This window comes from Musa acuminata, chromosome BXJ3-6 (assembly GCF_036884655.1).
Source record: "Musa acuminata AAA Group cultivar baxijiao chromosome BXJ3-6, Cavendish_Baxijiao_AAA, whole genome shotgun sequence".
In the NCBI taxonomy this organism is placed as follows: Eukaryota; Viridiplantae; Streptophyta; class Magnoliopsida; order Zingiberales; family Musaceae; genus Musa; species Musa acuminata.
The window spans coordinates 36,090,887-36,117,432 of record NC_088354.1 but is presented as its reverse complement, the minus strand read 5'-3'; the positions used below and the strand labels follow the sequence as shown (position 1 = coordinate 36,117,432).

Genomic DNA, 26,546 nt, shown 5'->3' with positions numbered 1-26,546 from the left:
CTAAGCCATAAATTACAGTGTTGTCTAACCGTTATGTATAATTTATCTTTGAAGACAATTTTATTCTGTGTGGAAAAAAAGGAAATTAAGAAAACATGTCTGTAATATCACATTCAAAGAAGTCTAAATCACAGTGACTAAATGTGCAGTTCTCAGGATTGGTGAGACCTGGGGGAGGTCAGTGGAAACAAAGGCAGCAGCTCAGGTTCGGGATTCCGGGATCGAGACCTGGGCGACGGGTGCAAGTAAAACCGCCTCTCTTTGATGGCCCTCTCCTCCTCTTCTTCGTCCAACTCGTCAGCCCCGTCGACGCCCTTGTTCTCGCATATGTAGAGTCCGGCGAAGTCAGCAGAAGGCGACGCAGAGGCTCCCGTCACGGAAGGCGACAGCACGGCAGGGGTAGGGGGCTTGGACGTGGAACCCGGTTTGAGGATGGTGAGCTTCGGCCGAGAGCGCTGCCTGCGCTCGTGAAGCCGCTTGAGCCCGGAGAGCTTGGTGGGGGAGGAAGGAGGGGCGGGGGCGACGACCGGGCGGTGGGCTCCGTCGCGCTCGTTGGGGCCGGTGAGCCGCTGTACGAGCTCCTTGAAGGTGGTGGCGTCGGCTCGGACGAAGGTGGTGGAGGGAGCGGTGCACTCTTGCGCTGCCGACCCAGCTTGTGGCTTCTCCATGGTGGGACGCTTCGTTGCGTGAAGCAATCGGCTTGGGGTGGTGTCTGCATGCACAAGGAAAGATATATAAGAGGAAATCAATCACTTCTTCTCACGTGGAAGTTGGGAAGATTTTTCCTATTACACTCGATAGAAAAATGAAACCCTTACATGTGATCTATACGTATTTCTCAGTGTCGCCACTTCAACTACTTGGTTTGGCTAATGATTTCTATTCCGAGTGTTAGCACGTACCAGAGGAAAGGCCACAAAGATTCGAACTCCTCATGCATATACCTCTCCCCCCTTTGACAAAGCAAAAAAAAACTACGTACACCTCTACAATTACGTTCACCATGCATGTCATGGCATTAGAAATGCTGGATTAATCGTGCAAGATCTGTAGGAAGGTGTCTTCATCTGTCAAAACAAGGGACTCCTTTTTCCGGTTTGATTAACCATGAATAATTACCAAAAAGTGGGTTAGCTTAATTAATATACATCTATCCGGTGGCATCTTATATTTATGGAGAATGTTCCCAGTAAGGATTTCTTTTTTCCTTTTTTTTTGCAGTAGCTTAATCCAGATGTCTCTACGTTCGCTAAACAACTAACACAGTACTTCAAAGATGAGAGAGAGAGAGAGAGAGAGAGAGAGAGAGAGAGTTAAATACTCACATCTAAGTTGGTAAGATTCTTGTGAGGACCAAATCTGGAGAGGTTACATGTTGGTGAGCTCGTTTCAGTTCTTGTATGTGGTGAGTAAGATGGGAACGAAAGGGAAAGGGGTCGAGGAAAGAGCAAGGTTTCAAACTGATTGATACACACTGGCTCAAAAGAGATGGCTTTCCGTGTATGACTCGAACTCCACTCAACATTTACTTGCGCTAGAAGGACCTTCACGGAACCCACGACAAGTGTTGTTGTTGCTGTATGTGGGATCAGAACCCCTCCATACAAAATAATGGAACGCAAATAAGACAACTCTGAGTCATTCAGATCAAAGAGTTGTCGATGCCAAATCCTATGGACACCAAGTGTGAAGACATCTCATCTGATTTCATGGACCCAAAACCCATCGTGTGATTAATTCGAATAAAATGGTGAAACTACGAAACGAAACGAACCATCCAAAACCTTTTTATGATCGAACAGCGGAATACCTTGTGCGAGCCCTCACTCCGCCACCTTCTGCTTCTGCTTCTTCTTCTTCTTCAACAACAACTGGTCATCGTCGATGGAAACCAAGAGCTCGGCATCGAAGCAGAGGGGCATTGTGTTGGCGTCCGTGAAAGATCTAAAGGAATCTGATATTCCATCTTGGAAGGAGAGAAATGAAGCGTGGGGGGCAGTCAGTCTGTTTGCGTCGAAGTATCTAATTTAGACATATTTAGTAAAAGGGGACCGAGTCAGCAAAGACAGAAGAAGCGGGAAGGATCGATGACAGATTTCAGAGGTTGGGTTTGTTAAGAGTCAAAACAGTAATGATAGATTCGAGAGGTTGGGCTCCATATATACTCGGTTTGTTAAGTCAAACCCAAGCAGATAAAGACTTCATAATTTGGGATGAAGGAAGACGTCGTTTTAAATGTTGATACAAAACCGTTTGGGACAAATCAGAAAGGATGTCGCTGCTGTAATATTGAAAGGATAAATCTCAAGTCAAAAGTCAATATCATGTGCCAATCACATGTAAACTATATTGTAAGGTTTTCATGTGACGTTACGGTATCGATCATATAATGGTAAGGTATCGACCATATAGTGTTCAGGTATCGTCCTAGCAATGTCGATCATGTGGTACTAAAATATTGATCATATGACGCTAAGGTGCCGATCGCTTAATGTTTTGATATGTTCTCTAAATTAGATCTATATTAAAATTTGATGAATATATTATTATTATATTTGAACTTAAAAATTTTAGCTTAGTGGTATGTATTAGATATCCTATCACACATCAAAAGAGATGAATGTCCACTAACTAGGGAACTTAATAATTGTGACATTACCTCATGTATATACTTTATTAGTAAGTGGAATGATGCTGACATAACAAAAGCAAGCAAAAACACTCAGAGGTTTCATTGTGATGTGGCAATCAATTAAAAAAAATCATGATATTCTAAAATCTATCTTTTTCAAGAATTATTCTAAATTAAATTGATAGTATTAAGACATTCTCTTGTTTTATGTAAATTAACAAAATTTAAAATACTATTTATTATATTATGTGGTCATACGTAAGATATATTATAGATCTAATTAAAATTTGATAATTATTATCTATCAATATAAATTTTTTTTAATTATAATAAGATTCATTACGAGATAATCTTAATGGAGACTCTCGTAATTATTATCCTAAATTTTTTTCTGTCATATAGAAAGACATGACATCTTAAGAATGAATTAACTAGTTATTGAGATTATAGATTAATTATTAATCTTTTTTTCCTTAATGCATCACTTAATTTAATGAAAGATAAGAACAAAAATAATGCAAGTCTAGTTTTTATCTGTATCGTTGTAATTTTGGATCCGATAATGATATGCCTATATATTAGATAAAGATTTATTGAATAGTATTGAAAGGTATACATCGTAAATTTAATATATTGTTATTTGATTTTGATTCTAATGTTAAGATTTTTTGTATAGCAAATATATAATTATAAATTTTATGCCTACTACAATTATTTCATTGAGAATATCTCTAATTAATAAATCAGTATTAAAGATTAGAAATCAAGAATCTAGAAATTAGAATATTTTGGCAAAAGTATCTGGTCGATCCTTCAGTTAGTTTCCTTTTAATATAAGGGAAAATAATAATAACTAAATTTAAAATGCATAGAATCTATTTTACTCCAATAATTTGTTGTTTAAAATGAGTCAATTCTTATAATTTTCAACAGAAACTTATTATAAGTTATTTTACGTGATTTTCTTGATGCATTAACGAATTAAATTTTATTTTAAGTATTTGATTTGCTTTTAGCATGTTTTACGATAAATATTTGCACTAGAAAATAATAATAAAAAATACAGTTTAAGATTTTTGTAACAATCTAAATGAGTTCTATGTGTTACTGACAAAACATTTTCTACAGATTAATTAAGAGCACTATAATATGTGTCCCTCTATACTGTAGACTATAATATTATTTAAGCAACATATACATGTAATAATACAATTTTCATAATTAATTCTTGTAGTTATCATTTTACTGCTTAGATATATTTTTTGAATAATAATGGTAGTTTGCCCAAAACTACCATTTTGATGATTATTTTTAGTAAAATAATAAAATGAAATATTATTAATTATTATTCTTTGACATTTTATCATATTCTTGGTACATTAAATGCAAGAAATCTTGGCTGTTAGTTTATAATTGTTTTATCATTAGCGAATGTTTTTTTTTTGGGTAAAATTTAGTTATATTTGTTTGGTAGCATCAATTGTTATAAATTTAATTTTTTGGGTAAAATTTAGGTCCAATCATTACAATAATCAAAGAGTTGAATATTGCCCTCAAGGAGAAAAATAAAACCCCAAATTGGGTTACTCTATAGCGAAAGTCTAAAACAAGTGATTTTCTATTAAATTTTCAAATAAAATATTTTATAAAAAATTATAAAAAAGATCATTATTTATAATATATGAATTAATCTTGAGGAGAAGGAAGAGTTCTTTTTATGTTTTGTCCATTACTAAGATTCGTATAGAAAAGAGTAATTAAAAGTATTTAATTTTTTATTTATAATTTTTATTAAATAGTATTTTAGTTTTTTTTATCATTAATAATAATTATTTTAATAATTTTAAACAATTAAAAGAAAGAGTAAAAAACTAAGTTATCAAATAACATAGAAGGAGAAGAAATTTGAGATCATAAATGGGGTAACGAGAAAGAGCAATGTCGTCAACCCGACAGAAGTCAACGACGCCCGGTCAAATATGATCAAAACTAACCGAGTTAACGTGTGTCGACATCGATCTCGCCACAACCTCCAACTCGGAGACACACATCGATATCGATCTCGATCCCCACTTAACGTGTGCTTCACCTCCTCGTACTCAACTCACGCCATATCGACGACGTGGGAGACGAAATAAGGCTCTAATGCAAAGTTGGATTGGTATTGTCGATCGATTGCATACCATTCCATCGCAGTTTTCAGAACACGACTTTGACCGAACGACCACCTAATCTAACGACAGCAGCACTGCATGCACACCAAAATAAGGATCACGGACTTCGACTCAAGTCACGAACGACGTGACGACCGACCCCAACCATGCTTGACCTATGGGTGATTGGTTCGGAAGTGGGGCATACGAATACATTGGGGGAGCAGCTTAGCTTACTTGCACTGGACATGGAATAGAAGTTGCGTGCGTACTAAATCGACTTGGTTTCAAGAGTTAGAATTGTCTCTTACGATGCTTAATGATTGTTGTACACGTTTTGCTAAACCACCTTCCTGTTCAAACTTCTTCACCTGATGATTTGTTCTCGAAAGAGAAAGGATCACGAAGTTTCAACGAGTTTGTGTGTTCCACAACATAATTGATAGATGTGTGAGAGCAAGTAATTCCATATAGTTTATGAGTTGGAATTAGATGAGAATGTTCGTGTGTGCATAGTGAGTAGAAATGATTTGAATACAACTCCATCATCTTGGATTAACAGACCATAGTTCGATTCGAATTGGAATCAAACTAGCTTGATGATTTGAACCGTTTGTATAGAAATCAAAACTATCAGTTTCAAAATCAAGAACAGAAGTAACTTGTCATCTTTATATCAATCAAGCATCATAGGAACACCACAACATTGGCGAACACACACTTGAGATCACATGCGATGTCAAACCATGCTTCATAGAACGTGAAATGATAGACAACCCTATATGTATCCTCCTGTCATATGATTCGAATGACTAGTGGTCAAAGTGAGATGGTCATTAATATTTCCATCTCTAAAGTTCTGCTTCACCTCTCGCATGCAAATCAAATTAGATCTCCTACGTGAATGTTATCGACATACGTTGGTTAGAGAATGCTGTTTCGTCCTTTTTCTTCGACAGTGTGTGATACATTACTTGAACCCGTCCATCGACGGGAACACACGCCCGCTTTCATGGAACGACTTAACTCACCACGTGTGGTGATATTGGCGTGCGAAAACGCTGCTATCCCTTTGTCGTTGGCCAAGTCAGCTTCCGGTAAGCTAAATCCTGACTAAAGTCGGGACGTGAACCAGATCTCCTCTATTCATGGACGCATGCGTCCACAAGTCGCACGTTTTACTTGAGTACAAGTTTGGCGGCCATCCGACAATCTTTCTCTCGTGCGGCCCGCGAGAAGAATAAGCTCCTTGCATGTCACGTCTCGCTTAATTTTACTTGCATTTGTAGGTAGACATCTTAAGATAAGTCACCACCAGAATAATAAACCTTGGACGGGTTGGAAGATCATTTGATATTTCAATATTGCTCTTAAAATTAATATCAACTTCTAACTACGTCTCAAATTAATCCATCGGCTTTACGTCACTTGTATCATCTGCATTTGGATTTTGTCAAACTATGTACTCTTTGAGAAGGAAGCGCCCATATATTTGGAATCCTTTCGTTTCATTTCTATCCCAAACAAAAATGAGATCACAATAATTATATTTGTTTTCAAATTATTTATGTTCAACAACTGGTATAAATAGTCAACTCACATCTTTCTCGTTTCTATCAGAAACAAAAAAAAAAAAAGAACTTTATTTATGATGAATAACTTGTATAAACAGCCCACTCATATCTTTTTATATATTAAAAGGAATACTGTGCAATCACAATTACTGTTATATTCACTGAATAAACAACTACCATTCTTCAATATTACTGTGCTTGTCACCACCACCACTTCATTCTCCGTCCTCCTCCTTCCGAGGTCGGTGGCTGTCGACGAAGCTCTTGATCTCCTCCATGAGCACTGTGGATTGCTTCAGATCAGGGAAGGCGTAGAAGGAGTGGAAGGCCTCCGGGTACTCCACCAGCCGGGCCGACTTGCCCCTCGCCCGCAGCCCCTTGTAGTACCTCCGCTGCCAGTCCTGCAGCGGGTCGAAGCCCCCTACCACCACCATCGCCGCCGGCAGAGCCTCCTCCAGCTCCCCCACCGCCCGCGGCCCGAACACGTTCGACGCCTCGTGGTCCCGGTCCGCTCCCTCCGGAAGGAACGCCCGCCACAGCCAGTCCGTCCTCTCCACCGACACCAGCGGTGCACCGACCAGCTTCAGCTCAGCCTCTGTGCGCTCCTCGCCACCGAAGTAGGGCTGGATCAGCACCATTCCCGCCAGTCGCAGCCTCTTCCACCCGCCGTCGGCGTCCGCTGCCCAGCGCCGGGCTACGTGGTGGACGATGTTTCCGCCGGCGGAGTCGCCCACGAGGAAGCAGCTGGATAGGTCGGCAAGATCAGCAGCGGAGGGGTCAGCGTACAAGAGACCGCCGCCGTCCAGAAAGCGAAGCACGTGAACCCCGTCCTCGTACTGCGCCGGGCACCGGTGCTCCGGCGCGAGGCGGTAGTTGACGGATACCACGAGGGCGTGGACCGTGCGGCAGATCCGGCGGCACACGTCGTCGAAGAGGTAGGAGTCGGGGGACAGGAATGCGAACCCGCCTCCATGGAAGAAGACGATGACGGGTAGCCGTTCGCCGTCAGAAACGGAAGAGGGAACGAAGAGTCGGAACCACAGATCACGGGAGAGGTCAACGGGGACGTCGGCAGTGCGGACGCCACGAAAGGGTTTGGCGGAAGCGTCGACACGGGCGTCGAGGAGCGACACGAGGCGGCGGTTGACGGTGCCGTCTGAGCGGCAAGCGGCGTCGTTGATGGCGGAAACGGCGGCGATGACGAACCGCTTGGTGCGCGAGAGGGGGGGAGCCACTGCGGCGGGGGACATTTCTGCTGTTTAGACGAGCTCGTCTCGGGTGAAGGCCTCGGGAGCCGCGAGAGAGCGAGTTGGAGGAGACGAGAGGAATCGAGCACGGATATATGGACTGCGAGAGAGCACGAATGAGGTGACGTCACGTGTTAGACCAATATAGGAAATCCGACGCTTATTTAGTCAAAATGGTAACAGAACTGCAATAAATTCCGTCCCCAACTCTGTCACATCCTCTCTCTGTCTCTCTCACAAGTGGGGCCCCCCGTGACTTATGTGAACCCTTCCGCTCTGTCTTGGAGGTTTCACGCGTTACCCGAGTACGAAATCGAGTAACACGCCGTGGACCAAACGTGTCATGCCAATCCGTCACGTGTGCTTGAAGTCTTGCAGTGCCGCATGGATGCAGCACAAGAGAGGAAACATGCATGACCATGTATTCCAATTCGTACAAGTATACGATACTGCATGGCAAGTAGCCACCCAAGTCGGTAAACTACTCGTGTATTGAGGCTTCGTGCATGCATGCATGAGGAAGTTGGACGTCAAAGTTCGGTTGGGGCCGACGATTCCGTATGACGCCATCATAAGATTCAGAACAGAACCCTCCTCGCCAGTTTGACCAAACGACCAGCAAATAAAAACGTGTGATCACTGCAATGCACACAAAAAACGCAACCCCAATTTTATGTGAAGGAAAAGAAAAAGAAGAAGTGTGTTCAAACGTTTCCTCTTCAACGATTGTTCTTAGAAAGGCCAACTTCTTGACTTTGCCAAACCATCGCTCCACCATTCTCTCTCGTGTTTTGGTTCCATAAATCTGACCATAAATACGTGTGATTAAATATATCAAGTAGCTAAATAAACAAATAACATGCATATAGATTATACTAAGTAAATGATAAATATTTGTTATATCTTTTAGCTCCCTAGGAAACAATTCATGGGGTTAGCTCACTTTGTTAGAAGCGGCGAACATCATATCGTCAACCCCTACACTGGCAGGCAGAATGTTGGACGATTTAGAATAGATTCACACGAACAGAACAAGTTTGACGAGTACGACTCACATTAACGGACAGCTCAAAACGAGGACTTTTGTATCTTGGGAAGCCGCTACGGCCTCGGTTTGACTGATTAGAACAGCATATGTCGAGCTTTCAAGAAGCTTAATTAGGACAGCATTTGAAGAGCAAAGCAAGAACAGTTGAATCGCAGATGATCCATCCACTTACACCACAAGCAAACAAACTCACTCGAGAACGCGTGGTAGGCATTACATTGTAATTACAATATGAGAGGCTTCCTATGACGCTTGTTCGATGCCGATGATTACTATCACGTCATCGCCAGCCCGGTAACGCGCGGCCGTCGTCTTTCCGAGCCACCGCCGCCGCTCTCAGCCATCAACTTGATTGTCATTTTCCTCTTGGTGCCCGCCTTGGAAGACGACGATGGCGGCGGCAGTCCTGTTTGAGCGCAGCCTCTCAGTCTCAGAACGTCATTAGTGTGGAGAGGTTTGATGATGAAATCCTCGGCTCCAATAGCTCGGCACCTAATTTGAACGCAAACGCATGATCATTTAGTTTTGGAGAAGAAAATTTAGTTTTGGAGGAGAAACATATCATCTCTCCCGACAATAGAACGACCACATCTCATTCAGCAATGCACAAACTATTGGTTTCTTTTGTTAGAGCTAGCCTTAGGAAATTTATCACAAGGTAATTTTGGCAACACAACAAAGACAATAAAGCGAAAAGATAAAAGTGACAAGAACACCAGATTTACGTGGTTCGGTCAATTAACTTTGACCTACATTCACGGACGAAAGATGAGCAAATCACTACTATGAAAAGAGACTATTACAAATGTCTTAAGAAGATGTTCCTAGGCCATAAAACATCCGAAAATACTAAACAAGAAAAACTCAAACTATAAGTCCAAACTATTTAATGGAGTGTGGACTTAAACCAAAGTAAATACTTAGGTTTTCTTGTAGTGCCACTTGTGGTGCATCTGACTTCAAAGCTCAGACCCTTATTTATAGTTCCAATACGAGACAACAAACCTAATTTTCCCGATGTGGGACTATGGGACTTGCCAAATTAACAAATCTCCACCTTGGCATGTCCCAACAAAACTTACTCCACCTTCTTCATAAAAACCTCAATGGGCAATCACCAACAATAAACACCAACCAAGTCCAAGCACTGCTTGAACTTGTAAACCGGAAGAGGCTTCGTAAGCATATCAGCTAGATTGTCCTTCGTATGAATTTTCTGAACAAGGACCTTTCTCTCAGCAATGATATCCCATTTGCATCCAACAATTTTCTTACCCGAAGGCGGCTTCACAAGATCCCAAGTTCTATTCCGATGAAGAGATTCAATTTCTTCATTTATCGCAATCAACCACTTAGCGGAATTATCACAAGAAACTGCATCTGAGTAGGAAGTAGGCTCACCAACTTCACTTGTCTCTTCTATAACAGACAAAGCATATGCAACCAAATTTGTAAATCTTTGTGGTGGTCGAATATCTCTCCGTGATCTATCCTTGGCTATGGAATATTGCTCTTTCTCTGGATTATCTGCGTCAGTAGACTCGGGACCACCTACTAGCATTCTTTGAGTAGAAGAGTTCGACTTAAAATAATCTGAACTACAAATCTCAAGCTCTACCTGCTTCTGCGCACTATCATTTGTACAACTAGTAGATTCCTCTTTGGAAGATAACATAGATAATTCATCAAAAGTAACATATCTACTGATTATAAATTTTGAAGATTTGGGATCAGAACACCATAATCTGTATCCTTTCACCCCAGAAGCATACCCAAGGAAAATGCACTTTTTAGTCCGAGGCTCTAATTTTCCTTCATTTACATGCATGTATGCTGGACACCCAAAAATTTTAAAATCAGAGTAATCAGCAGGAGTACCTGACCAAACTTCCTCCGGAGTTTTAAAGTCAAGTGCTGCAGAAGGAGCACGGTTGACAACGTAACATGCCATATTAATCGCCTCTGCCCAAAAGTCCTTTGTCAACCCTGCATTTGAGATCATACACCTTGTTCTCTCCAAGAGTATTCTGTTCATACGTTCGGCCACACCATTTTGTTGAGGTGTCATCCTAACAGTGCGATGCCGAACAATTCCTTCATTTTTGTAGAATTCTTCAAAGTCACCTTCACAAAATTTCATGCCATTATCTGTTCGAAGCCGCTTAATCTATTTACCTGTTTGTTTCTCAATCAAAGCCTTCCATTGTTTAAAGGTTAGAAAAACATCATTTTTATGCTTTAAAAAATAAACCCAAACTTTCCTGGAATAGTCGTCAATGAAAGTCAACATATACCTAGCACCACCCTTAGACTGAACATGAGCTAGACCCCAAAGGTCTGAATGAATATAGTCAAGAGTACCTTTCGTTTTGTGAACTGCCGGAGAAGTGAAGCTGACTCTTTTCTACTTTCCAAAAATGCAGTGTTCACAAAAATCAAGTGGCCAGTACTCTATCCGCAAAGTAGACCCCTTTTGCTCAATATACTCAAACCTTTTTCGCTCATATGACCCAAATGCATATGCCATAATTTGGTGATGTCAAAATCAGACAATGATGATGACGAAACTACAACCGAACCTGTGACAGTAGTTCCCTACAGAATATACAAGCTACCAGATCTACAAGCTTTCATAACAACAAGAGCACTTCTAGAAACTTTCATAACTCCACCTTCAGCTGTGTATTTACACCCAAGGGCCTCTAGGGTGCCTAAAGAGATGAGATTCTTTTTTAAATCAGGAACATGTCTAACATTAGTGAGCGTCCTCACAATACCATCATGCATTTTAATTCGGACTGTGCCTCTACCAACAACATCACATGCGGCATTATTGCCCATCAAAACAATTCCATCATTACAAGATTCATATGTGGAAAACAAATTCCTATTATGACACATGTAATAAGAACAACCCGAATCTAAAATCCATTCATTTTTAGACATCGTCCTGTCATCAGTAGCAAAGAAAATATTTTCAACATTCTCATCAGATGCTACACTAGCTTCAGCAGACTCAGTAGTTTTCTCAACAAGTTTTCCTTTTTGCTTTAATTTATTTTTTTAATTTAAAGCAATCAGTCTTAATGTGCCCCATTTTATGACAATATCTGCATTCCAAATTTCTATGTCTGGATTTAGATCTAGATTTAGATCTACTACTGTCAAATTCTCTTTTATCCATTCTACCCCTGACAACCAGACCCTCAGCCTGATTCCCTCTACTTTCCCCAGTGATATTCCTGTCTATCTGCTCCTTAGATTTCAGTGCAGATTTAATTTCTTGATACGAAACTGTTTCTTTTCCATAAATCAAAGTATCACGAAAATGCTTAAAAGATTGGGAAAGAGAACACAAGAGTAACAGGGCCTTATCCGTCAACTACCGCCTCGCGCCGGAGCACCGGTGCCCGGCGTAGTACGAGGACGGGGTTCATGTGCTCCACTTCCTGGACGGCGGCGACCTCTTGTACGCTGACCCCTCCGCTACAGATCTTGCCGACCTATCGAGTTGCTTCCTCGTGGGTGATTCTGCCGGCGGAAACATCGTCCACCACGTAGCCCGACACTTGGCAGCGGACGCCGACGGCGGGTGGAAGATGCTCGACTCTGATTCTTCTAGTGAAACCCCTCCAGGAAAATTCAGATTACTAATAGAAATTTATGACTCAACATTTACTTTATTTATTTCAGATCCTATGAATTTTGAGGAAGCAGTTGAAAAAGAGGAATGACGAAATGCAATGAAGGAGGAAATTAAATAAATTGAGAAGAATGAAACTTGAGAGCTAATAGATCTACCGAAAGAAAAAAAAAAAAACTATTGGATTAAAATGGGTGTTCAAAACAAAGTTTAATGTAGATAGAAATATCCAAAAGCATAAGGCTCGATTTATAGCAAAAGGATATTCACATCAACAAGGTATTGATTTTGATGATACTTTTTCTCCGGATGCTAGATTCGAAATTGTGAGAACTTTTTTGACTTCGCAGCTCACTTGAGTTGGCATGTTTATCAATTTGATGTGAAATTTGTGTTTTTAAACGGAGATTTACATGAAGAGATTTTTGTTACTCAACCTGAAAGTTTTTGGTTAAAGAATATAAAGAAAAGGTGTATAAGCTAAAGAAAGATCTTTATGGGCTTAAACAAGCTCTTAGGGTATGGTATAATAAAATTAATTATTATTTTCATCAAAATGGATTTAAGAGGAGTAATAACGAACCTACTCTTTATCTAAACAAGGAAGGTAAACATAATATTCTGATGGTTTGCATTTATGTTGATGATATTATATATATGGGTTCATCTAACTCTTTTATAGTAGAATTTAAAATATGCATGATGAATAAGTTTGAAATGTCTGATCTAGGTCTATTACACTATTTTTTTGGGTTGGAAGTGAAGCAAGGATCAAATATAGTTTTTATTTCATGAAGAAATAATGCAATGGATCTACTCAAAAAATCTAATACGATTAATTGCAAAGTTGGAACAACACCCATGAATGTAAATGAGAAATTGAAACTTGAAGATGATATATGTTTGACAAATTGAAGATACTATAAAAGTTTGGTTGGAGGTTTGATTTATCTAACTCATACTCGACCAGATATTACCTTCTTTGTTGGTGTAGTATCCAAGTTTACGCATAGCCCAAGCAAACATCATCTCAGAGTTGTTAAAATAATTCTACGTTATATTGCTGGAACTACAAATTATGGTATTTGGTATTCTCATAATTTTAAATATAAATTATTTTGTTTCGTTGATAGTGAATAGGTAGGAGCTTTAGATGATAGAAAAAGTAATTCAGGTAATATTTTTAGCCTCCAATCAGGAGCTATATCTTGGAGTTCAGAAAAGCAAGTAACAATTACGTTATCAATATTGAAAGCAAAATATGTTACCGCAACATCAGCAGCTTGTCAAGTAATATGACTTATAAGACTTCTGGAAGATCTTCATTAAGAACAAAAAGAAGCAACAAACATATTTTGTGATAACAAAGCCACAATTGCAATGACGAAGAATCTAACATTTCATGGAAGAACGAAGCATATAAAGATACGCTATCATTTCATCCAGGATCTTATAGTAAATAGAGCCATAGCAATCAAGTATTGTGGAACAGATAAATAAGTTACGGATATCCTCACCAAGCCGCTTCAAATTTAAAAGCATGTTTATTTAATGTCTAAAATTAGTGTATGTAACTATGAATCAAGGGGGAGTGCTGAGAATTGATTCATAGTAGTTATTTAGTTAGTTACTATCTTCTAAGTAGTTATAGGCATGTTCTAAATAGTGACCCATGATCTAGAAGCTATAAGGTAGTTCCTTCATTTAACTCAATCATAGTCATAGGTGATATGATGAAGTGAGGTAGTTACCACTAAACAACTAAATCCAGATGTTCCAGTAAGGATTTCTTTTTTCCTTTTTTTTTGCAGTAGCTTAATCCAGATGTCTCTACGTTCGCTAAACAACTAACACAGTACTTCAAAGATGAGAGAGAGAGAGAGAGAGAGAGAGAGAGAGGGTTAAATACTCACATCTAAGTTGGTAAGATTCTTGTGAGGACCAAATCTGGAGAGGTTACATGTTGGTGAGCTCGTTTCAGTTCTTGTATGTGGTGAGTAAGATGGGAACGAAAGGGAAAGGGGTAGAGGAAAGAGCAAGGTTTCAAACTGATTGATACACACTGGCTCAAAAGAGATGGCTTTCCGTGTATGACTCGAACTCCACTCAACATTTACTTGCGCTAGAAGGACCTTCACGGAACCCACGACAAGTGTTGTTGTTGCTGTATGTGGGATCAGAACCCCTCCATACAAAATAATGGAACGCAAATAAGACAACTCTGAGTCATTCAGATCAAAGAGTTGTCGATGCCAAATCCTATGGACACCAAGTGTGAAGACATCTCATCTGATTTCATGGACCCAAAACCCATCGTGTGATTAATTCGAATAAAATGGTGAAACTACGAAACGAAACGAACCATCCAAAACCTTTTTATGATCGAACAGCGGAATACCTTGTGCGAGCCCTCACTCCGCCACCTTCTGCTTCTGCTTCTTCTTCTTCTTCTTCAACAACTGGTCATCGTCGATGGAAACCAAGAGCTCGGCATCGAAGCAGAGGGGCATTGTGTTGGCGTCCGTGAAAGATCTAAAGGAATCTGATATTCCATCTTGGAAGGAGAGAAATGAAGCGTGGGGGGCAGTCAGTCTGTTTGCGTCGAAGTATCTAATTTAGACAAATTTAGTAAAAGGGGACCGAGTCAGCAAAGACAGAAGAAGCGGGAAGGATCGATGACAGATTTCAGAGGTTGGGTTTGTTAAGAGTCAAAACAGTAATGATAGATTCGAGAGGTTGGGCTCCATATATACTCTGTTTGTTAAGTCAAACCCAAGCAGATAAAGACTTCATAATTTGGGATGAAGGAAGAAGTCGTTTTAAATGTCGATATAAAACCGTTTGGGACAAATCAGAAAGGATGCCGTTGTTGTAATATCATGGATAAATCCCAAGTCAAAAGTCAATATCATGTGCCAATCACATGTAAACTATGTGGTAAGGTTTCGGTATCGATCATATAATGGTAAGGTATGACTATATAGTGTTTGGGTGTCATCCTAACAATGTTGATCATATGATACTAAAGTATTGATCATATGACGCTAAGGTGCCGATCGCTTAATGTTTTGATATGTTCTCTAAATTATATCTATATTAAAATTTGATGAATATATTATTATTATATTTGAACTTAAAAATTTTAGTTTAGTGGTATGTATTAGATATCCTATCACACATCAAAAGAGATGAATGTCCACTAAATAGGGAACTTAATAATTGTGACATTACCTCATGTATATACTTTATTAGTAAGTGGAATGATGCTGACATAACAAAAGCAAGCAAAGGTTTCATTGTGATGTGGCAATCAATTAAAAAAAATCATGAGATTCTAAAATCTATCTTTTTCAAGAATTATTCTAAATTAAATTGATAGTATTAAGACACTCTCTTGTTTTATGTAAATTAACAAAATTTAAAATACTATTTATTATATTATGTGGTCATACGTAAGATATATTATAGATCTAATTAAAATTTGATAATTATTATCTATCAATATAAAGAAAGTCTAATTATAATAAGATTCATTATGACATAATCTTAATGGAGACTCTGGTAATTATTATCCTAAATTTTTTTCTGTCATATAGAAAGACATGACATCTTAAGAATGAATTAACTAGTTATTGAGATTATAGATTAATTCTTAATCTTTTTTTCCTTAATGCATCACTTAATTTAATGAAAGATAAGAACAAAAATAATGCAAGTCTAGTTTTTATCTGTATCGTTGTAATTTTGGATCCGATAATGATATGCCTATATATTAGATAAAGATTTATTGAATAGTATTGAAAGGTATACATCGTAAATTTAATATATTGTTATTTGATTTTGATTCTAATGTTAAGATTTTTTGTATAGCAAATATATAATTATAAATTTTATGCCTACTACAATTATTTCATTGAGAATATCTCTAATTAATAAATCAGTATTAAAGATTAGAAATCAAGAATCTAGAAATTAGAATATTTTGGCAAAAGTATCTGGTCGATCCTTCAGTTAGTTTCCTTTTAATATAAGGGAAAATAATAATAACTAAATTTAAAATGCATAGAATCTATTTTACTCCAATAATTTGTTGTTTAAAATGAGTCAATTCTTATAATTTTCAACAGAAACTTATTATAAGTTATTTTACGTGATTTTCTTGATGCATTAACGAATTAAATTTTATTTTAAGTATTTGATTTGCTTTTAGCATGTTTTACGATAAATATTTGCACTAGAAAATAATAATAAAAAATACAGTTTAAGATTTTTGTAACAATCTAAATGAGTTCTATGTGTTACTGACAAAACATTTTCTACAGATTAATTAAGAGCACTATAATATGTGTCCCTCTATACTGTAGACTATAATATTATTTAAGCAACATATACATGTAATAATACAATTTTCATAATTAATTCTTGTAGTTATCATTTTACTGCTTAGATATATTTTTTGAATAATAATGGTAGTTTGCCCAAAACTACCATTTTGATGATTATTTTTAGTAAAATAATAAAATGAAATATTATTAATTATTATTCTTTGACATTTTATCATATTCTTGGTACATTAAATGCAAGAAATCTTGGCTGTTAGTTTATAATTGTTTTATCATTAGCGAATGTTTTTTTTTTGGGTAAAATTTAGTTATATTTGTTTGGTAGCATCAATTGTTATAAATTTAATTTTTTGGGTAAAATTTAGGTCCAATCATTACAATAATCAAAGAGTTGAATATTGCCCTCAAGGAGAAAAATAAAACCCCAAATTGGGTTACTCTATAGCGAAAGTCTAAAACAAGTGATTTTCTATTAAATTTTCAAATAAAATATTTTATAAAAAATTATAAAAAAGATCATTATTTATAATATATGAATTAATCTTGAGGAGAAGGAAGAGTTCTTTTTATGTTTTGTCCATTACTAAGATTCGTATAGAAAAGAGTAATTAAAAGTATTTAATTTTTTATTTATAATTTTTATTAAATAGTATTTTAGTTTTTTTTATCATTAATAATAATTATTTTAATAATTTTAAACAATTAAAAGAAAGAGTAAAAAACTAAGTTATCAAATAACATAGAAGGAGAAGAAATTTGAGATCATAAATGGGGTAACGAGAAAGAGCAATGTCGTCAACCCGACAGAAGTCAACGACGCCCGGTCAAATATGATCAAAACTAACCGAGTTAACGTGTGTCGACATCGATCTCGCCACAACCTCCAACTCGGAGACACACATCGATATCGATCTCGATCCCCACTTAACGTGTGCTTCACCTCCTCGTACTCAACTCACGCCATATCGACGACGTGGGAGACGAAATAAGGCTCTAATGCAAAGTTGGATTGGTATTGTCGATCGATTGCATACCATTCCATCGCAGTTTTCAGAACACGACTTTGACCGAACGACCACCTAATCTAACGACAGCAGCACTGCATGCACACCAAAATAAGGATCACGGACTTCGACTCAAGTCACGAACGACGTGACGACCGACCCCAACCATGCTTGACCTATGGGTGATTGGTTCGGAAGTGGGGCATACGAATACATTGGGGGAGCAGCTTAGCTTACTTGCACTGGACATGGAATAGAAGTTGCGTGCGTACTAAATCGACTTGGTTTCAAGAGTTAGAATTGTCTCTTACGATGCTTAATGATTGTTGTACACGTTTTGCTAAACCACCTTCCTGTTCAAACTTCTTCACCTGATGATTTGTTCTCGAAAGAGAAAGGATCACGAAGTTTCAACGAGTTTGTGTGTTCCACAACATAATTGATAGATGTGTGAGAGCAAGTAATTCCATATAGTTTATGAGTTGGAATTAGATGAGAATGTTCGTGTGTGCATAGTGAGTAGAAATGATTTGAATACAACTCCATCATCTTGGATTAACAGACCATAGTTCGATTCGAATTGGAATCAAACTAGCTTGATGATTTGAACCGTTTGTATAGAAATCAAAACTATCAGTTTCAAAATCAAGAACAGAAGTAACTTGTCATCTTTATATCAATCAAGCATCATAGGAACACCACAACATTGGCGAACACACACTTGAGATCACATGCGATGTCAAACCATGCTTCATAGAACGTGAAATGATAGACAACCCTATATGTATCCTCCTGTCATATGATTCGAATGACTAGTGGTCAAAGTGAGATGGTCATTAATATTTCCATCTCTAAAGTTCTGCTTCACCTCTCGCATGCAAATCAAATTAGATCTCCTACGTGAATGTTATCGACATACGTTGGTTAGAGAATGCTGTTTCGTCCTTTTTCTTCGACAGTGTGTGATACATTACTTGAACCCGTCCATCGACGGGAACACACGCCCGCTTTCATGGAACGACTTAACTCACCACGTGTGGTGATATTGGCGTGCGAAAACGCTGCTATCCCTTTGTCGTTGGCCAAGTCAGCTTCCGGTAAGCTAAATCCTGACTAAAGTCGGGACGTGAACCAGATCTCCTCTATTCATGGACGCATGCGTCCACAAGTCGCACGTTTTACTTGAGTACAAGTTTGGCGGCCATCCGACAATCTTTCTCTCGTGCGGCCCGCGAGAAGAATAAGCTCCTTGCATGTCACGTCTCGCTTAATTTTACTTGCATTTGTAGGTAGACATCTTAAGATAAGTCACCACCAGAATAATAAACCTTGGACGGGTTGGAAGATCATTTGATATTTCAATATTGCTCTTAAAATTAATATCAACTTCTAACTACGTCTCAAATTAATCCATCGGCTTTACGTCACTTGTATCATCTGCATTTGGATTTTGTCAAACTATGTACTCTTTGAGAAGGAAGCGCCCATATATTTGGAATCCTTTCGTTTCATTTCTATCCCAAACAAAAATGAGATCACAATAATTATATTTGTTTTCAAATTATTTATGTTCAACAACTGGTATAAATAGTCAACTCACATCTTTCTCGTTTCTATCAGAAACAAAAAAAAAAAAAGAACTTTATTTATGATGAATAACTTGTATAAACAGCCCACTCATATCTTTTTATATATTAAAAGGAATACTGTGCAATCACAATTACTGTTATATTCACTGAATAAACAACTACCATTCTTCAATATTACTGTGCTTGTCACCACCACCACTTCATTCTCCGTCCTCCTCCTTCCGAGGTCGGTGGCTGTCGACGAAGCTCTTGATCTCCTCCATGAGCACTGTGGATTGCTTCAGATCAGGGAAGGCGTAGAAGGAGTGGAAGGCCTCCGGGTACTCCACCAGCCGGGCCGACTTGCCCCTCGCCCGCAGCCCCTTGTAGTACCTCCGCTGCCAGTCCTGCAGCGGGTCGAAGCCCCCTACCACCACCATCGCCGCCGGCAGAGCCTCCTCCAGCTCCCCCACCGCCCGCGGCCCGAACACGTTCGACGCCTCGTGGTCCCGGTCCGCTCCCTCCGGAAGGAACGCCCGCCACAGCCAGTCCGTCCTCTCCACCGACACCAGCGGTGCACCGACCAGCTTCAGCTCAGCCTCTGTGCGCTCCTCGCCACCGAAGTAGGGCTGGATCAGCACCATTCCCGCCAGTCGCAGCCTCTTCCACCCGCCGTCGGCGTCCGCTGCCCAGCGCCGGGCTACGTGGTGGACGATGTTTCCGCCGGCGGAGTCGCCCACGAGGAAGCAGCTGGATAGGTCGGCAAGATCAGCAGCGGAGGGGTCAGCGTACAAGAGACCGCCGCCGTCCAGAAAGCGAAGCACGTGAACCCCGTCCTCGTACTGCGCCGGGCACCGGTGCTCCGGCGCGAGGCGGTAGTTGACGGATACCACGAGGGCGTGGACCGTGCGGCAGATCCGGCGGCACACGTCGTCGAAGAGGTAGGAGTCGGGGGACAGGAATGCGAACCCGCCTCCATGGAAGAAGACGATGACGGGTAGCCGTTCGCCGTCAGAAACGGAAGAGGGAACGAAGAGTCGGAACCACAGATCACGGGAGAGGTCAACGGGGACGTCGGCAGTGCGGACGCCACGAAAGGGTTTGGCGGAAGCGTCGACACGGGCGTCGAGGAGCGACACGAGGCGGCGGTTGACGGTGCCGTCTGAGCGGCAAGCGGCGTCGTTGATGGCGGAAACGGCGGCGATGACGAACCGCTTGGTGCGCGAGAGGGGGGGAGCCACTGCGGCGGGGGACATTTCTGCTGTTTAGACGAGCTCGTCTCGGGTGAAGGCCTCGGGAGCCGCGAGAGAGCGAGTTGGAGGAGACGAGAGGAATCGAGCACGGATATATGGACTGCGAGAGAGCACGAATGAGGTGACGTCACGTGTTAGACCAATATAGGAAATCCGACGCTTATTTAGTCAAAATGGTAACAGAACTGCAATAAATTCCGTCCCCAACTCTGTCACATCCTCTCTCTGTCTCTCTCACAAGTGGGGCCCCCCGTGACTTATGTGAACCCTTCCGCTCTGTCTTGGAGGTTTCACGCGTTACCCGAGTACGAAATCGAGTAACACGCCGTGGACCAAACGTGTCATGCCAATCCGTCACGTGTGCTTGAAGTCTTGCAGTGCCGCATGGATGCAGCACAAGAGAGGAAACATGCATGACCATGTATTCCAATTCGTACAAGTATACGATACTGCATGGCAAGTAGCCACCCAAGTCGGTAAACTACTCGTGTATTGAGGCTTCGTGCATGCATGCATGAGGAAGTTGGACGTCAAAGTTCGGTTGGGGCCGACGATTCCGTATGACGCCATCATAAGATTCAGAACAGAACCCTCCTCGCCAGTTTGACCAAACGACCAGCAAATAAAAACGTGTGATCACTGCAATGCACACAAAAAACGCAACCCCAATTTTATGTGAAGGAAAAGAAAAAGAAGAAGTGTGTTCAAACGTTTCCTCTTCAACGATTGTTCTTAGAAAGGCCAACTTCTTGACTTTGCCAAACCATCGCTCCACCATTCTCTCTCGTGTTTTGGTTCCATAAATCTGACCATAAATACGTGTGATTAAATATATCAAGTAGCTAAATAAACAAATAACATGCATATAGATTATACTAAGTAAATGATAAATATTTGTTATATCTTTTAGCTCCCTAGGAAACAATTCATGGGGTTAGCTCACTTTGTTAGAAGCGGCGAACATCATATCGTCAACCCCTACACTGGCAGGCAGAATGTTGGACGATTTAGAATAGATTCACACGAACAGAACAAGTTTGACGAGTACGACTCACATTAACGGACAGCTCAAAACGAGGACTTTTGTATCTTGGGAAGCCGCTACGGCCTCGGTTTGACTGATTAGAACAGCATATGTCGAGCTTTCAAGAAGCTTAATTAGGACAGCATTTGAAGAGCAAAGCAAGAACAGTTGAATCGCAGATGATCCATCCACTTACACCACAAGCAAACAAACTCACTCGAGAACGCGTGGTAGGCATTACATTGTAATTACAATATGAGAGGCTTCCTATGACGCTTGTTCGATGCCGATGATTACTATCACGTCATCGCCAGCCCGGTAACGCGCGGCCGTCGTCTTTCCGAGCCACCGCCGCCGCTCTCAGCCATCAACTTGATTGTCATTTTCCTCTTGGTGCCCGCCTTGGAAGACGACGATGGCGGCGGCAGTCCTGTTTGAGCGCAGCCTCTCAGTCTCAGAACGTCATTAGTGTGGAGAGGTTTGATGATGAAATCCTCGGCTCCAATAGCTCGGCACCTAATTTGAACGCAAACGCATGATCATTTAGTTTTGGAGAAGAAAATTTAGTTTTGGAGGAGAAACATATCATCTCTCCCGACAATAGAACGACCACATCTCATTCAGCAATGCACAAACTATTGGTTTCTTTTGTTAGAGCTAGCCTTAGGAAATTTATCACAAGGTAATTTTGGCAACACAACAAAGACAATAAAGCGAAAAGATAAAAGTGACAAGAACACCAGATTTACGTGGTTCGGTCAATTAACTTTGACCTACATTCACGGACGAAAGATGAGCAAATCACTACTATGAAAAGAGACTATTACAAATGTCTTAAGAAGATGTTCCTAGGCCATAAAACATCCGAAAATACTAAACAAGAAAAACTCAAACTATAAGTCCAAACTATTTAATGGAGTGTGGACTTAAACCAAAGTAAATACTTAGGTTTTCTTGTAGTGCCACTTGTGGTGCATCTGACTTCAAAGCTCAGACCCTTATTTATAGTTCCAATACGAGACAACAAACCTAATTTTCCCGATGTGGGACTATGGGACTTGCCAAATTAACAAATCTCCACCTTGGCATGTCCCAACAAAACTTACTCCACCTTCTTCATAAAAACCTCAATGGGCAATCACCAACAATAAACACCAACCAAGTCCAAGCACTGCTTGAACTTGTAAACCGGAAGAGGCTTCGTAAGCATATCAGCTAGATTGTCCTTCGTATGAATTTTCTGAACAAGGACCTTTCTCTCAGCAATGATATCCCATTTGCATCCAACAATTTTCTTACCCGAAGGCGGCTTCACAAGATCCCAAGTTCTATTCCGATGAAGAGATTCAATTTCTTCATTTATCGCAATCAACCACTTAGCGGAATTATCACAAGAAACTGCATCTGAGTAGGAAGTAGGCTCACCAACTTCACTTGTCTCTTCTATAACAGACAAAGCATATGCAACCAAATTTGTAAATCTTTGTGGTGGTCGAATATCTCTCCGTGATCTATCCTTGGCTATGGAATATTGCTCTTTCTCTGGATTATCTGCGTCAGTAGACTCGGGACCACCTACTAGCATTCTTTGAGTAGAAGAGTTCGACTTAAAATAATCTGAACTACAAATCTCAAGCTCTACCTGCTTCTGCGCACTATCATTTGTACAACTAGTAGATTCCTCTTTGGAAGATAACATAGATAATTCATCAAAAGTAACATATCTACTGATTATAAATTTTGAAGATTTGGGATCAGAACACCATAATCTGTATCCTTTCACCCCAGAAGCATACCCAAGGAAAATGCACTTTTTAGTCCGAGGCTCTAATTTTCCTTCATTTACATGCATGTATGCTGGACACCCAAAAATTTTAAAATCAGAGTAATCAGCAGGAGTACCTGACCAAACTTCCTCCGGAGTTTTAAAGTCAAGTGTTGCAGAAGGAGCACGGTTGACAACGTAACATGCCATATTAATCGCCTCTGCCCAAAAGTCCTTTGTCAACCCTGCATTTGAGATCATACACCTTGTTCTCTCCAAGAGTATTCTGTTCATACGTTCGGCCACACCATTTTGTTGAGGTGTCATCCTAACAGTGCGATGTCGAACAATTCCTTCATTTTTGTAGAATTCTTCAAAGTCACCTTCACAAAATTTCATGCCATTATCTGTTCGAAGCCGCTTAATCTATTTACCTGTTTGTTTCTCAATCAAAGCCTTCCATTGTTTAAAGGTTAGAAAAACATCATTTTTATGCTTTAAAAAATAAACCCAAACTTTCCTGGAATAGTCGTCAATGAAAGTCAACATATACCTAGCACCACCCTTAGACTGAACATGAGCTAGACCCCAAAGGTCTGAATGAATATAGTCAAGAGTACCTTTCGTTTTGTGAACTGCCGGAGAAGTGAAGCTGACTCTTTTCTACTTTCCAAAAATGCAGTGTTCACAAAAATCAAGTGGCCAGTACTCTATCCGCAAAGTAGACCCCTTTTGCTCAATATACTCAAACCTTTTTCGCTCATATGACCCAAATGCATATGCCATAATTTGGTGATGTCAAAATCAGACAATGATGATGACGAAACTACAACCGAACCTGTGACAGTAGTTCCCTACAGAATATACAAGCTACCAGATCTACAAGCTTTCATAACAACAAGAGCACTTCTAGAAACTTTCATAACTCCACCTTCAGCTGTGTATTTACACCCAAGGGCCTCTAGGGTGCCTAAAGAGATGAGATTCTTTTTTAAATCAGGAACATGTCTAACATTAGTGAGCGTCCTCACAATACCATCATGCATTTTAATTCGGACTGTGCCTCTACCAACAACATCACATGCGGCATTATTGCCCATCAAAACAATTCCATCATTACAAGATTCATATGTGGAAAACAAATTCCTATTAGGACACATGTAATAAGAACAACCCGAATCTAAAATCCATTCATTTTTAGACATCGTCCTGTCATCAGTAGCAAAGAAAATATTTTCAACATTCTCATCAGATGCTACACTAGCTTCAGCGGACTCAGTAGTTTTCTCAACAAGTTTTCCTTTTTGCTTTAATTTATTTTTTTAATTTAAAGCAATCAGTCTTAATGTGCCCCATTTTATGACAATATCTGCATTCCAAATTTCTATGTCTGGATTTAGATCTAGATTTAGATCTACTACTGTCAAATTCTCTTTTATCCATTCTACCCCTGACAACCAGACCCTCAGCCTGATTCCCTCTACTTTCCCCAGTGATATTCCTGTCTATCTGCTCCTTAGATTTCAGTGCAGATTTAATTTCTTGATACGAAACTGTTTCTTTTCCATAAATCAAAGTATCACGAAAATGCTTAAAAGATTGGGAAAGAGAACACAAGAGTAACAGGGCCTTATCCGTCAACTACCGCCTCGCGCCGGAGCACCGGTGCCCGGCGTAGTACGAGGACGGGGTTCATGTGCTCCACTTCCTGGACGGCGGCGACCTCTTGTACGCTGACCCCTCCGCTACAGATCTTGCCGACCTATCGAGTTGCTTCCTCGTGGGTGATTCTGCCGGCGGAAACATCGTCCACCACGTAGCCCGACACTTGGCAGCGGACGCCGACGGCGGGTGGAAGATGCTCGACTCTGATTCTTCTAGTGAAACCCCTCCAGGAAAATTCAGATTACTAATAGAAATTTATGACTCAACATTTACTTTATTTATTTCAGATCCTATGAATTTTGAGGAAGCAGTTGAAAAAGAGGAATGACGAAATGCAATGAAGGAGGAAATTAAATAAATTGAGAAGAATGAAACTTGAGAGCTAATAGATCTACCGAAAGAAAAAAAAAAAACTATTGGATTAAAATGGGTGTTCAAAACAAAGTTTAATGTAGATAGAAATATCCAAAAGCATAAGGCTCGATTTATAGCAAAAGGATATTCACATCAACAAGGTATTGATTTTGATGATACTTTTTCTCCGGATGCTAGATTCGAAATTGTGAGAACTTTTTTGACTTCGCAGCTCACTTGAGTTGGCATGTTTATCAATTTGATGTGAAATTTGTGTTTTTAAACGGAGATTTACATGAAGAGATTTTTGTTACTCAACCTGAAAGTTTTTGGTTAAAGAATATAAAGAAAAGGTGTATAAGCTAAAGAAAGATCTTTATGGGCTTAAACAAGCTCTTAGGGTATGGTATAATAAAATTAATTATTATTTTCATCAAAATGGATTTAAGAGGAGTAATAACGAACCTACTCTTTATCTAAAAAAGGAAGGTAAACATAATATTCTGATGGTTTGCATTTATGTTGATGATATTATATATATGGGTTCATCTAACTCTTTTATAGTAGAATTTAAAATATGCATGATGAATAAGTTTGAAATGTCTGATCTAGGTCTATTACACTATTTTTTTGGGTTGGAAGTGAAGCAAGGATCAAATATAGTTTTTATTTCATGAAGAAAGAATGCAATGGATCTACTCAAAAAATCTAATACGATTAATTGCAAAGTTGGAACAACACCCATGAATGTAAATGAGAAATTGAAACTTGAAGATGATATATGTTTGACAAATTGAAGATACTATAAAAGTTTGGTTGGAGGTTTGATTTATCTAACTCATACTCGACCAGATATTACCTTCTTTGTTGGTGTAGTATCCAAGTTTACGCATAGCCCAAGCAAACATCATCTCAGAGTTGTTAAAATAATTCTACGTTATATTGCTGGAACTACAAATTATGGTATTTGGTATTCTCATAATTTTAAATATAAATTATTTTGTTTCGTTGATAGTGAATAGGTAGGAGCTTTAGATGATAGAAAAAGTAATTCAGGTAATATTTTTAGCCTCCAATCAGGAGCTATATCTTGGAGTTCAGAAAAGCAAGTAACAATTACGTTATCAATATTGAAAGCAAAATATGTTACCGCAACATCAGCAGCTTGTCAAGTAATATGACTTATAAGACTTCTGGAAGATCTTCATTAAGAACAAAAAGAAGCAACAAAAATATTTTGTGATAACAAAGCCACAATTGCAATGACGAAGAA

General features: G+C 39.5%; 3 protein-coding genes across 4 annotated transcripts; all 3 read right to left on the bottom strand.

The window, feature by feature from the left end:
- Positions 1 to 85: 85 nt before the first annotated feature.
- Positions 86 to 1,968, bottom strand: LOC135641312 (VQ motif-containing protein 31-like). 2 transcript variants are annotated; one of them, XM_065156642.1, is made up of 2 exons: positions 1,811 to 1,968; positions 86 to 712 (listed from the first exon to the last, which is right to left on the bottom strand). In XM_065156642.1, the coding sequence occupies exon 2, from the start codon at positions 666 to 668 to the stop codon at positions 153 to 155; it is 516 nt and encodes a 171-aa protein (XP_065012714.1). In that variant the 5' UTR covers positions 669 to 712; positions 1,811 to 1,968; the 3' UTR covers positions 86 to 152. The 2 variants fall into 2 exon arrangements, with proteins under 2 accessions (XP_065012714.1, XP_065012715.1); XM_065156643.1 differs by lacking the exon at positions 1,811 to 1,968 and adding an exon at positions 1,326 to 1,459.
- Positions 1,969 to 6,207: 4,239 nt separating this feature from the next.
- Positions 6,208 to 7,664, bottom strand: LOC135640160 (probable carboxylesterase 18). The gene has a single exon (XM_065154348.1). It carries the CDS (start codon positions 7,607 to 7,609, stop codon positions 6,575 to 6,577), a length of 1,035 nt encoding a protein of 344 aa, XP_065010420.1. The 5' UTR covers positions 7,610 to 7,664; the 3' UTR covers positions 6,208 to 6,574.
- Positions 7,665 to 19,067: 11,403 nt separating this feature from the next.
- LOC135640155 (probable carboxylesterase 18) lies at positions 19,068 to 20,523 on the bottom strand. The gene has a single exon (XM_065154336.1). It carries the CDS (start codon positions 20,466 to 20,468, stop codon positions 19,434 to 19,436), a length of 1,035 nt encoding a protein of 344 aa, XP_065010408.1. The 5' UTR covers positions 20,469 to 20,523; the 3' UTR covers positions 19,068 to 19,433.
- Between the last annotated feature and the right edge of the window lie 6,023 nt (positions 20,524 to 26,546).